Genomic DNA, 14,324 nt, shown 5'->3' on the forward strand with positions numbered 1-14,324 from the left:
TATTTCAAATATAACAGGGTCATCACTATTGATGACCTATAAACCTATGGTTAATAGGTCCATGTCACTATGTCTTCAACATTTCCAATGCAATACAACCATTAATTGAACAAGGGGTTATCGTTTAATCAAAGAAGCTGAAATGCATGTCAAAAGACCTATTATCGGTCACTTACGACATGTGTTAATCACACATCGCATGCCGTTTGTCTAATGACCGATTTGATGTCTGGCCGTTTTGTCGAGGAATCGAGCGCCTTCAATCTGTTTGCAAGCGCCGATTGATGTAGATGCGAAAAAATATCAATTTTCCAATTTTACTAATAATAGTTTTTGGCGAAGTTTTGAGAAGGTATTTTGTTTTAAACTACCTTTAACAACAATATTTTAAACAAGAAATAACGTATCATTTAAAATTGTTGTCTTTTACTGTTGTTTTTTTTACTCAGCAAGGTAAATATAATTGTTCTTCTCATACTGTAGACAGTGTAGTGTACTGTCAGCTTTTCTGTCCATTTTGGGAAAAAGACTCGAAACAAATTTTCTGATTTGGGACGAGCTTTTAGGTCTTTTTGTCAGTTTGGGCAATAAGTATCTGTGCCTATAATAAGGTGTTAGTCGAGAAGCCAAGAAGCCAGGCTTTTCGTGACAACATTTTTTCTCATTTGGGGTTCTGTTCTTGAAATTGGGAAAAAAATTCACATATTTGGCATTTGGAATGCAAACCTATGAGGTGGAAAGAAGAAGGTCAGCATATATGTCATTTCCAACTGAATAATTGTTGAGCTAGCTTTTAAAGCGAAGCAGTTGTGGTGTTGACTGCAGGTTAAATGGTAAGGCTTCAAACTCCTGATTGGTCTAGTCCACCTAAATGGCCGTCAACAAGTCTTTTGATGATTTTTTTTTACTATGGCAGACTCAAGACATCCATCATTGCTGCAAAAAGTAGTGAACGGTCCTTGCACAGAGAATCCTTGCAGCCACAATTTGAAATTATCTCTGTTATAAATTCATATTTCTACGAAAATATTATTGCCAACTTTTAAACACATTTATTTATTTATGTCATTATGACAAAAAAACAAATTCAGATATCATCAAACAGTAACATGTGTGGATTGTTTATCAAGTATTCCGATATTTGAAAAAACTGGGACAAATCTGACAGGTTGTGTACATGTATAAAATGGTATTCATGAGTCATGATGACCAAGAATATATTTATGTGAAAATAACAACTCTATTGAAAAATTCAGTCTCCTCCAGTTTAGATCACTGTCGGGTATATATTGAACAATTTTGTCATTATAATTCAACATCGATGCATAATATTACTATAATTTTTATTCTTTTGCCCAGTGTTAAATGGTAGAAATTGTAGCGTAGCAGGAGTACATAAGAAATGTCAAAATAATAAAAAAGTATCCCTGATCGCTCATTATTGTAGCTACTGTTCGGTCATACAATCCTTCATTAGCTTTAATGATGTCAGAAGGAATAAGGTAGCACCTGAATGTAACAGGGTGGTAATGGAACCTGTACAGGTCAGTATATCTAGGTTAGAGGGTTCTGATCCGGTCTCAAAAAGGTTAAATAGGGAGGAGTGTAGTGTCATCCATATATTGCTGTTGAGGTAACTTTTATAGTGACATGATTGTAGTGAAATCTGTGGGTCGAAAGGTCTGGGGTTTTCAACCCCAATTCGGACATTTACTCTCAGTTTTGCTTCAAAAGCCATCATGGCCCTGGCTTGACATTGACATCCTTGTGCCACATTTTGTGTTATGTTTGTCTCCAACTGTTCAAATAAGTATAAATGATTAACCTTTCAGTGAATAGTAACAATTTCAAGCTGGCTGTTTACTTCGTTGACCGTTACCTGTCGGAATCTGATGAGACATTTGTCCAACTTGTCAGCAAAGAACTATTGGAATTTGTAGAAGTTGCTTCTCCTAGTGTGTAAGTTAAAAGACAGGGAGCTGTCAGTTTCTAATTAGTAATTTGGTTGTGACAGCCAAGTCGCTTGGAGATACATTTAGCATATCCTTAACTATATCTAAAAAACTGGAGTCGACATAATTTCTATAAATCCTTTTATATGCATAAATGTCTAAACTACATGTTGATTTAATAAAGCACATTGTCCAGTGTAGAAAAAGTCTGTCTAAGCCACATGTTTGGTGTTCATGTGATAACAAACGAAAGTTTGACATTTTTTCGATTAAAAAAGTGACCTGCTATTAAAAGTATTCATAATTGCCATGGCCTTGGTATGGTCTGGGTGTCTGAAGTGCATACACTTCCATTTTGGCTATTGCTTTAAATCTGTTCAAGGTATTCAAATGAAGCCAAATACGAACTTGGGTAGCAAGTCCCATAACACTGGCTTTAATGACTGTTGAGTATACAACGTAATGTAATAATTACTTACACACAAACAGAAATAGGGTTTTAATATCCTCTTTTATCATATCGGGTCTGTGACTATAAATGTTTTAATGAGCCAGAATCAACTTCCAACAACAAGTGATCGTTTTACAGTAAATAAAAGCAATTGACTGTGTTTCAGAGTGTTACTGTACCCACCAGTGAACAACTACCTACGATTCCTAATACATCGCACAGCACAGGATATCCCAGAACTCCATAGTTTCTCAGTTGGCGAGGGGCAAGGTAGAAGAACTGTTGTCTGTTTGAAGGAGGCACTGAACAATCCTAGGTATGATATATTAAATATTCTTGCTTTCCTACAGTTTTAAGATTGAAATAACTCAGAAGTTGTGCTTTTTCACGTATCATAAATTTGGAAGAATTGCAAAAGCATTGTTTTTGTTTTTTACATATATTCTATGTCTTGTATTTTAATGCTGGATTTAATTATGGTTTTGAGCTACTAGATCATGCAAGATTTAAGCGCATTGCTAGGTTGATGTGTTACCAGTATGTGTATTTTTCACTAGTAGGCAATGTCGGGTCACAGAGAACGACAAACACCTAGGAATACAGATAGCATCAATTTAATTTCATGTCCGAGATTATGAAAATCAGCAGAGTAAAACAAAAGTGAGGACTACACATGGACTGTACTGTATTTTAACTGTATCAAATCGGAAAGCATTTTCTTTGTATTCATTCTCTAATATCTTGTATCAGATAGTTTGCTGTGCAGTGCAATAAGTAATATGTGGATAAATAACAACAATACTAACAGATACATAGGTTACTAATTAAATGCTGTTCTTGACAATTTGGTAAAAATAATTTTGGTATAAAACATTTCACGTTTCATGCTTGTTTATAATTTTAACAAGAAATTAATACAACAATTATCACTTAAAAAGAGAATAGGAAATCAAGGATAATAGTGGTCATGTATTGATACACATGTGCAATGACTTTTAAATGAGATCATTGAAGTATTAAATATGATTTTAAATTTCAGTTCAGCCAAAAGTCAGGGCGACATGAAAGGGAGAGGCAGGGCCAAATTTCGGGACAACCCTGACCGACCAGGGGGATCACCAGCTGGAAGGGGTTAGTTAATGCTTGTTCGTAAATCTAAGTGTTGAGATAGTGTCCTGGCATGAGATGAAATTATTTGTTACCAGATTTAAAAAAGATGCATACGAGGTTTCTTCAAAAAGTATATAAATATGTATATCGGATATGTATACCGGATATTTATACCAGATATGAATACCAGATATGTACACCAGACATGTATACCAGATATGTATACCGGATATGTATACCAGATATGTATACTGGATATGTTTACCTGTTGTACTATGTAGTATATAGAACATAAGAACACAAATTTATGTCAACACATAACATTACATCATCATGTATATTAATAAATAAATATGTAAAAGCAGAATATTGATTAATGATATTGTAAATTGCTTATATTATCTAATGAGTATAATCTATGCATGATCTTGTTTGTTTTCAGAAGGTTACAACAGTGGCGATAATGAAAGACGAGATAGCCCTGTGAATTGGCAATCTGACACGAATAGATGGCAACATGACAGGTACACAGACAACAAAGCTGACAATAGCAGTCCAGGGCAGCAAGATTGGAAACAGGGCAGTGGGGCAGAGAACAACGGGGGAAAATATGAATATGGACATGACACAGGTCGATGGTCTCAAGATAATGACTGTGGTAGAATGGGGAGTCCTTATGGGGACAGTTTTGGGAATCCTGATTCTCCAGGTTTAAGGACCGGAAGTCCAGTATTGGACCATCAGAAGTGGGATGACTCTCCTAGATTTTCTGCTTTGGAGAGGGGGAGAAATTCAACTGGAATTGTTGATCAGGCGGGGGGAAACAAGGATGGAGGAATAGGAAGAGGAAGATTGTCTGCTGGTGAGAGGGGGAGAAATTCACCCGTTATTGCTGGTCAGGCAGGGGAGAAATCAGCAGGCAGGGGAAGGCCGGAAAGGTAATTTCTATAAAATATATTTATGAATCAAATATGTAACAAGCATCAATTCATAATTTTCATAAGTTTATATCAGGTGTTGTAGTGACAACACAACAGAACTTCTATACTGATCTGGTCTTTAAAACAAATCAAATATTAGGTATCTTAGTTATAAAATGCATTTACTTTCATTTTTATACTTTGTATGTATGGCAGAGTTCCCACTTACTATTTTTTTCAAGGGTAAACATACCCTCTGGGTTCAAAAATAGGGGTTAAAATTTAATTTTTGGGGGGTTTGAAATAAATAAATATTTTATTTTTTTATTGTAAAGTTACATTATAACAAATTGTTAGTTTTGTATTGAAGTTACAACTTAACAACTATTCCAATTCCTGTCAATCAAAGTCTGTTGTCTACAGGTTACATTTCTGAACTGACTTTTTTCCGAGTCATATTTGAGCCACGAAAATTCAGCAAACCACTTATTCTAAAATCTTTTTTGGATACTTTTTCTTAATCTTTGCACTCGTTGTTTCATTGCCTGAAGTTTGCATAGGTTCATTGTTCAGATTACTTGATGATTTTGATTTGTTTTCTCCTAAACCAAACGCTGTCAGCTTTCATTGCATTGACATTTTGGATGCAGACCCTTGTGTAGATTGGTTACAATGTTTCGCTGCTTATCATTCATTTTGCCAGGCGTAAAAAGGTAAAAACCCATCTATATTGTAATGACATCACCGAGCAGAATCTGCGGTTTAGCCATTCGATAGGACGAGATAGTATTTGTCATGTCTATTTTTAGAACGCGTAGTGGGATTCCAACAAAATTAATATTCGCACCCATGATTTTTGGACGCTCGTGATCTTCATGAGTGGGAACTCTATATGGTATCAAAAATGCATGTGTAAACTTTAGAAAACTTCTTATATAGCATCTTCATTGTATTGTGTGTTTATAACTATTTTCTCTTTCACTTGGTTCATAACTAATTACTTCAGATCAAGAAACAAAAGACCTGATGTGCAAGTGTATGTGCCAAGAGCCAGAAGGCAACAACCCCAGGAACAACAAGGACAGCAATGTCACCAACAGGCACCATCAACAACCAGAGATCAGACCCCTAATCATCCCACACAGAATAAACAGCCTTATGAATCCCCCGTCCATGACATGAAATCTAGTCCGTCACTCAAGAGCCATTCTCATGAACACGCCGCCAGGGATTCTGGCTCCAGCACATTGTCTGATGGTCATAACAACTTCCCATCACTCAAGAGTCATTCTCATGGGCACACCACCAGGGATTCTGTTTCCAGCTCATTGTCTGATGATCATAACAACTCCCAATCACAAGGGTTAAGCTCAAAGTCTTCTTGTCAAAGTACAGAACGTTCAGGGAAAAGTTATTCTGACTCTCATGACATGCCTTTGATGACAGAAAAAAAAACTTCAACAATTCAGAAGGTGGGTGAAAATTGTTGTCAGTCATATAAATTATCACACATTATGTTTGTTTACTTCTGTGTTTGTTTCACTCAATTTTTGGGTATCGTTTTGGCTTTTTACTAATGGTTTTGCTGACCACCAGTCAAATATGTATATATCTGTTAAACCAATGTAGAGATTTATTACTCATGTGATTACCCTGGATAAACAAGTGCACAAGGACTTGGATTCACTATATTTATTTTTTAAACCAAATACTTATTATCAGGGGCAGACGATATCCCATTTAGCGTTTTTTTTGTTGTTTTTTAAGTGTTTCATTTTATTTTAATAACAAAAATGTAATGCCCATCGGTGTAAGGATAACTTTAATAACCAGTTAAATCCACTATTAACTTATTAATGCCAGCACTGTCTCCTTATTGCACACTTTCAGAAGAAAGAAATGGAAAGATATGTTCCAAGAGCTAAGCTTCAAGGTATAGCCGAACCGAAAGATGATCTCATAAACGACAGGGAAGCAAAAAGATTGAAAGGTGAAGAAAACATTGAAGAAATTATGGACGATGTTGAAAATAATGTTACTAGTACCGCTACCTCTAAAGAGTCAACAGAAAGTGAAACTGACACTGTTACTGGGGATAATTTGTTTAGAGAAAGGGTGGAACATACGGTGGGCTTTGGGGATTGTACGGACAAAGGCGAGGAGTCACAGGAAGGTGATATTGAAAGTATTAGTGATGATAAATGTCATTTAGTTGATGGTCAAACTTTAGGTGCTTCTGAAGAAGATAATACATTAGATAAAGCTGGGGAACATTTCGAAAATGAAAACAATATTAATCTTGATAGAGAAAGAACTGAATGTCATAGACAGTTTGAAGATATGCAAGCAAGTTTTGACAAAGATGCAAAGAAGAATATAGATGGTGATGAAAATATATTACAAAATGAGAACAGTGATGTGAAAGAAATGGTTATTGATACAACCACATATCAGGAATTGGAAGGAATGGATTATACAGGGAATAATGATGATGATATTGTTGAAGCAAATGGTGATGCCATTCATAACCAGCTTGTGACTGATGAATTTGATAATGGTGCTATTGATACTAAAGGAGATTGTGTTAAAGAGGCTACTGTAATGGAAACAGATAGAGATGAAGAAACAAGTATTGATTATGGAGCTGGCTCAAGAACTTCAATTCCTGATATTGATGTTGATAAAGAACTAGATTGTGTTGAGTCGAATACTATTTGTATTGAAAAGACTGAAGATTTTCCAAGTAGCTTCGAGTTAGGTGCCATGTCAGAACCTATACAGATTAAAAACAAATCATATACTAACAATAGTCAGAATGATGTAGTGGTTGTTAGAGAAAGAACACATGAAGAAGAAAGTGCAATTAAGGACAGGCTTGAAAATGAAACAAGAAGTCAAGATTTTCAATCACTTGAAAGCACGTCTGCTAATGAATTTAATCAGTCAGCTAATTTGGATGAACCAATAGGAAATGAAAGTGTTAATAAACATGAGAATTCAAAACAAATAGAAAAAGGTGCCTTAGATCAATGTCAACAAACTATATGTGAGAATTCGGAAAGTGAAGATACTTCAGTGCAAAAACCTAAGAAAATCAAGAAAGCATCAAAAGTGGATAAAAAGAAAACAAAAACTGTTAAAATCTTAAAGAAAACTAAAATGAAACCTGATTCTAAGACTGGCCAAAAAAATAAAGATCAGGAACAAAATATTGACAGTGGACAGAAGCCTGTGACAGCTGGTGCTGCTGTTGAAAGGGTGGTTGAGCTAGCTGGTGAAGAGGATGAGGAGGAAGATTCCTGGGATGCCAAGTTTGATGATGATGGTGAATGTCTGGATCCAGAGGCTTTGGAAGAGGTGGGAAAATTAATCTGACACTGATAAGCCCTAAGAAGAATATGAGTACATGATTGATATGAGTATATGATTTGTGGTAAAAAGTAACAGTATATTAAATTAAGTTCATTTAATGCTGATTGTGATCCTTTAAACGGATACCTAGTGCTTAGCATAGTTGGCAGTTTCAGCCAGAGATGGTGAAGTTTTGTTCATGTATATGAATATGCATGTATATAAAAAAAAATCACTACCTGTTGGCGAAACTGCCACCTAAATGGCTTTAAGTATTTCACTTGGAGGTTCTATATTTATTAATAGAAATGAAATTGAAATTAAATCTAAAATTAGCATCTAAATTTATAACACTCATGTTTTTCATTCTGTATCATGTATGGCTTTTTATTCCTTGGTACTTTGGATGTATTTAATTAACGCCTTGATGGTCAAATTTTTCATCATTTTCTTGTCTGTTTATTGGCAGTTAACTAGAACAGTGGGGGAGGTCCAGATAGAGAAATCAAAGACGATTAACTACCTGGATTACCAGCCCAGAGACAAGGCTGACTTTGATGTCTCCAGTAAGTGTAGGGCTTTTCAGCAAACAATTTGGAAAGTGGCCTATTTCTTTATCACAGTACCCAGGCTTTTTCATCTTCTATATTAACAGGCAAAATCCGGCTTCTTCCAATTCGCATAATTTAAAGGATCATATTTTCCAAATATCCTGTCTTTTATTTCCCCCAAGCTCACATTCCACACAAATCAATGGTTTTCTGATGAAGTTATTTTTCCATATTTTACTATAATTTGAGACGCATGTTAAAATGGGAAAGAAAATCTTCCACCTTAAAAAAATGTAATCTAGTCCCTTTGTAATTATCGTGTTACATTCAATGTAACTACATTGTACTTTATTTAAATACTGTTGGAGTGAATGATGCCAATTCTGCATGTATTTCAGACTACAACCATGTGATTGAGATTTACGACTTTCCAGCGGAGTTTGTCACCAGGGACCTTATCACTGCATTCCAGAGCTTCATGTATGGGGTGTTTTTTGCCAAAAAGATTCACAATTCATATTCAGTGTTAAAACATCGCATTTCTTTGCATGCTAGTTTGCGAATAGGTAGATTCCCATTTCAGACTTTCATATGTTTCTTTTTCCTGGATATTTGCAAAAATATTAAAGATGCACTTTTACTCCCAAATAAGATTTACCATATTTAATACAATTGTTTTAATTTACCAAAAAGGATTAATAAATGTTGAAAAAATGGTTCTTATGAAGGATACTGTGTTTAATTTGAAAGAAAGGTGAAGAAAACACAGTATTTCTACCTTATGAGACGATAGTAGATCACATTAAATCTTTTAGCATTCACCAATCATTTAATATTTTTGCGTTTTCAGCTATTAAATACACAGCTGCCATCTTGTTATCAGTAATTAATATTTTTTCATAAATGCAATATTTAGTAAGCAGTTAAAGGTTTATCACTCAAAATTTATGTTTGTTCTACACGCGTATGTATTAATTTTGAATACGAGTGTCACTTTAAGAAATACTTTGAAATGGATATTGATGACTATTGAACTAGTTTCAACATGGGTCTGAGCCTCTTAACCCTGCTTGGAGCCTGTTTCCCTTATACTCACACTTAATTTCCTGGATTAGGATTTCAGCCTATTATCTGTGCACTAGTCTGAACAAGTGGATTTTCCACCTGTTTCCCTCACAGCATAAAACTGCACATTTTGATTACATGGTTCGAACACTTTTCATAAGTCATATTTATGTTATAACTATTTATTTTGTCTGCTGTTTTGGAAGAAAAAAGGCATCAACAATATTTGCACATATGTTCATTATGGCATGACTGGTACCTGAATGTGCACTAAGTTCAATAACTCTACCTTAAACAATGGTTGGCTATAGCCAGAGCATTGGTGTTGTCATTGTCAATGTTCAAATGCTTTTATGTTGGCCATAACTTGAAAACTGTAACAAGATATTGACATCAAATTTGGCACACATGTTCATTATAGCAAGACTGGTACCAGTTTACACATGTGCAGTAAGTCCCATTTAACTCTTTTTAAAATAATATTCATATGTTAGGTCCCAACCCTTCACCAAATAAAAAAAACAGAAAAGAGGACTTGTTTAATCACAACAATACATATTTTTTTACATTTGCCTTGTCCTTTGTAAAGATTAAGTATTATCACATTTTTTATGCATTTATGCTGTATGAACACAGTTATTTCAGCAAACAAATGACCATACAGCATCTTAACTAAATACTTAAAAACTTGTATTCATTTTACAATATGCTTTATATTTGCATCAGGTCCCGAGGTTTCGACCTGAAGTGGGTTGATGACACTCATGCCCTAGGAATATTTAGCAGCTCCATTGCAGGTACAGCTCCTAACTTATACTGCATGTTAGTCATACAGGATTAATAACTTATGTTAAAAGAGAAATTGGTGAGACTTGGTATATATTACCAGGCATGGGTTGGATAATTAACATACATGTAGGTGGCAGTAACCAGTTATGGGTATTGAAATTCTTTTTTTTATAATTATGATATAATATTATTAAAAATATTTTTACCATGTTTGAGCCATCCTGCTTCCCATGGATGTGATAGATAAAAAAAAATGGCTATTTCACTTACATTACATGTTCCTATAATTATTAAAAACCTTTTGTTATATGGCTTGTATACTTCTAAAAAAGATGGTGAACCTAATGCCCATAATTATATGTAAGTACATAAATGCATATATCAATATGTTAAGAGCCATGATATTTTTGTCTCTTTTTTTTACCATATTAGTGTGTCATTAACAGCTCCATAATTATTATGTATGAATCAGGGGTCCTAAAGTCCAGAAATAACCCTGCAATTAGGATTGTGAGCTTTCAACTTCTGACTATTGTACAGTTGTAAAGATTTTTTATGTAAATGTATGAGCAAAAAACCTTTTACAACTGTACAATAGTCAAAAGTCAAAAGCTCTAAAACCTGATATAAGGATTAATTTTTACCTTAAGGACCCCTGATTCAACTGCGCACATTTGCATAAAACGTAGAAAGTACTTTGAAAATGAGTATAGATGACTTTCAAAAAAAGGGGGGGGGGGGGGGGGGTTCTAAGCCTCTTTAACTTGCTTTGAGCATGAAACCTTCATATGATACTATAGACCCTCAGCTGATTTTCTGGATTGACAATTATCAGCTGATTAGAACCCTTGATGTATAAATCTATTATTTTTACAGCCCAGGATGCTCTAGACATGGTCCATCCCCTGCTGAAGGTGTGTCCACTGTCCCATGCATCCAAACAGTCGAAACAAAAGGCCCGAGGGCATGTAGGTAGGTAGAGGGGTGTGTTCTTTCGTTTATTGACGTTGCCAGACTATCCATGGTCCAAGAGTTTTAGTTCTGTTAGGATGTGAGGCATAGTGCATAGACAGAACATAGCCTTAGGTAAAGTCATCATGGCTCTTGCACAAGCATATTTCATTGTCACACAGGACCCCAGTTTAGCGTCTCTCATGGGAGCCAGTTACTATATTTAGTGGCGTGGCGGGGGATCAAACCTACGAACCCTAGGTTGATATCTGCCAATGTCTAAGGCAGCCCCAACTCATCATAGCTTGCAAATTGCAACACAAAGTATTTGTATGATCAATGAATGAAGCATGCTATACATACAGGAATGTGATTGACATGCCAACTCCATGGAGCCATCAGATCCGTGAACTAGCGGACAAATCACCTCCAAGATATTTAAATGTTGGTTTAGCAATTAAAAATTAAATCAACAGAATGATGGCCCCTATTGACAAAAAGGGCAAATATCAAAGGCTCAGTTCAACTACAGGGACAATCCCAGAACCCTGAAGTTCAATCTAGATCCTGTTTAAAGCCACAAGGCCCAACACTTAATTAGTCTAGTCTGTTTCTGAATGCAATTGACTCAAGTTGACTGTTTAAATACCAGCTTTTGTACTCGATATGAATGATAATTTTGTAGGCTAATAAAATAATTTTCAAAATGTCATAAACAAAAGACTACCATTGCTCTCTAGTCTCTACCAATGCTCACTGCCATTTCAGAGTTTCTTAAACCTTACAAACCCCGCCCAGAGACCACAGCCTCCGCTGCCCGGCGACTAGTGGCAGGTGCCCTCGGCTTAGCAACCAACGTTTCCAAGGAGAAGAGAGAGAAAGAAAGACAGCAGCTCAAGGAGGCTAAGGGTGGGTGTCTACCTTGTTCATTTTTGCTTTAGCATAACAGATTTAGTGGGATTTTTTTTTAGGTTTTTAGCATTTTTTTATCGGAGAAAAAGTCGACACATTGTGGTAACCTTGGTTTAACATTTCTTTATTTTTTACAGTTAAATCATTCACTTTTTGTATTTAGAAATATCGACTGTTTGTTCCGAAGTATTTTCCGATGTCCCAATGACTTTGATGTGGCGAGTTTTCACTGTAGTTAAAATATCTTTTTTCTGCATTTGGCAATAAATATTATAACAACAGTGCAGTATACTTAGATGAAATATTTTGTGTAATACCAGAAAGGTTTTCTCTTGAATTGTTTTACTTTTAGGTATATATTTACAAAAGCTGTTGTTTTATCTTCAGAGAAGCGTCGACAAGCACGTACAAACAGAGAACAAATCTGGGAGTTTGGGAAATGTGCAATGGACGAAGAATCATGACAGAAAGACAAAGTGCAAAACAAACAAGTAATCCTGACAGAAAATAAGAAACATAATAGCCTCATGAATAGTGACATTTACTTGTGATATTTAATAAGCTATCACAGTATATTGACAATACCCCCTCAAGAGAAGAAGAGGGAACAATGCCATGTACTTGTGATGTTGTTCTTCACTAAAGTCTTATATATGTGCAGTACTGAAATATCACTGTATATGAACATATTCCCTAGAGGGAGATCAAGGAGGTTATTTATCTGCAGGGAGCAAGGAATCATGAAGGAAACACATTCAGGACTAGTGCTTGACTGCCAAAATTTTCACAATAAGTGCTATTAGCTATTATTATACCTCATGTGACTTCACCGTGTTAAATTCTCATATACCCATCATGAGCAATTTTTTATATTATTATACCTCACGTGACCTGCCCATGTGAAATTTTCATATACCAATCATGGGCAATTTTATACTGCCACACACTGACAGTAGGGTTATGACGAGTTGGTATGATACTGTCACATACTAGCATGAGTCTAAAAAAAGACAATTTTGTTTTCCCAAGTTTGAGTTGGAAAGCGCTTAATAAGATGAGTTGTTAATCTGTAACTTTCAGTGTAAGCAACTTGTTGTGTATCAAAACTGTCTTTGCTATATTTTTAGATTTCTATCAATTGTTACAGAAATAATTACAGAATAAATTGATTAAAACTTGACAGTTGTGTAATGGTGAAAGGACTTTATGTTATTATGTTTGGTATAATATACTAAATATTGCATGTCTGCCAGTGAGTCAATATGTATTGTCAATGTTCAGGTAAATACGGTTATCCATAGCGAAGTCTTGGATATCAGTATTTCCCTCATGTTGACAATATGAACTGTCACACCAGTGGCCATGCAATATTGCATTATAACTTTTCAAGTCCTACCTAATTTTGTGCTTGCGTCACCAATTACAAATTGCATTGAATGGCAAAAATACATAAATTGGGGCTAATGATCTTCTTTGATTGAGTTATATAAGGGAATAGGACATCACTGGAAGACTTGAAATTTTCCTAGTCATAATGCTTTTGTATGAAATTCTGAATCAGTTTACATAAAAAATGTGCATTTATTGTTAGTTTATGTACACTTAATAGTTTATTCTATTAATACCTTTACAAAATGAAGTATTTTTTCAAATGCAAATTGATTATTGTGTGAAAATTGTACATTTTATTTATTTGTTACTTTAATGACGCCTATGAGTCTTAGATTTAAAAAAATACCGGTGTTTGAAGTAAATGCAAGGTATGTTTGAATGAATTAAAGACATGTGAAATAACAAGAAGAAAATGTTGTTTTTAACAAAACCCTTGACTTCCCATTGTTCACTTAAGCCTTGATTCTAAGAGTATTAATATTTGACCTACTGACCTAGTTTTAATAAGGCATGACCTCTTATCTAACTAATGAATAAAGACATAAACTCTGACCTTTTTCAAAAAACATTGAGAAGATAAAACGCTGTAATCTGTCCTTTTTTATTTAAAGAAGAAACCATACGTCAGTTTCTCATCTTGTTACACAGAGGTCTGGGTGCAACGTCCATGGATCCTTAAAAACAATGGGTCATAAGCAGAACTAGGGTAACCCAATAAAGTTACATAATTCAATGTAAAATGGTTCTCTTGTAATTCTGCAGACAATGTTTTTAAAAAAACTGGCGACCGTAACCTTGGCCTTAGATCAACCACTAGAGGTCATTTGCTGGTCAAGGGTAATCTACCACCGAAGGTTCATGGTCAGAGATGAAACCATTC

At 35.0% G+C, this 14,324-nt stretch overlaps 1 protein-coding gene across 1 annotated transcript; it reads left to right on the forward strand.

Moving 5' to 3' along the window:
* The first annotated feature begins 292 nt into the window (after positions 1-292).
* Positions 293-13,846, forward strand: LOC128212502 (uncharacterized). The gene is made up of 12 exons (XM_052917986.1): positions 293-352; positions 2,570-2,719; positions 3,443-3,534; positions 3,956-4,451; positions 5,440-5,905; positions 6,324-7,790; positions 8,254-8,350; positions 8,734-8,815; positions 10,127-10,197; positions 11,066-11,161; positions 11,909-12,049; positions 12,440-13,846. The coding sequence occupies exons 3-12, from the start codon at positions 3,465-3,467 to the stop codon at positions 12,514-12,516; spliced, it is 3,063 nt and encodes a 1,020-aa protein (XP_052773946.1). The 5' UTR covers positions 293-352; positions 2,570-2,719; positions 3,443-3,464; the 3' UTR covers positions 12,517-13,846.
* Positions 13,847-14,324: the final 478 nt, after the last annotated feature.

The sequence above is a fragment of the Mya arenaria genome, chromosome 12 (assembly GCF_026914265.1).
Source record: "Mya arenaria isolate MELC-2E11 chromosome 12, ASM2691426v1".
In the NCBI taxonomy this organism is placed as follows: Eukaryota; Metazoa; Mollusca; class Bivalvia; order Myida; family Myidae; genus Mya; species Mya arenaria.

Excerpts from the sequence above, each read along its gene's own strand:
- LOC128212502 (XM_052917986.1), top strand. The coding sequence starts at position 3,465 with ATGAAAGGGAGAGGCAGGGCCAAATTTCGGGACAACCCTGACCGACCA. Across the intron at positions 5,906-6,323 it reads AAACTTCAACAATTCAGAAG|AAGAAAGAAATGGAAAGATA; the intron begins GTGGGTGAAAAT and ends GCACACTTTCAG. Across the intron at positions 8,351-8,733 it reads GGCTGACTTTGATGTCTCCA|ACTACAACCATGTGATTGAG; the intron begins GTAAGTGTAGGG and ends CATGTATTTCAG.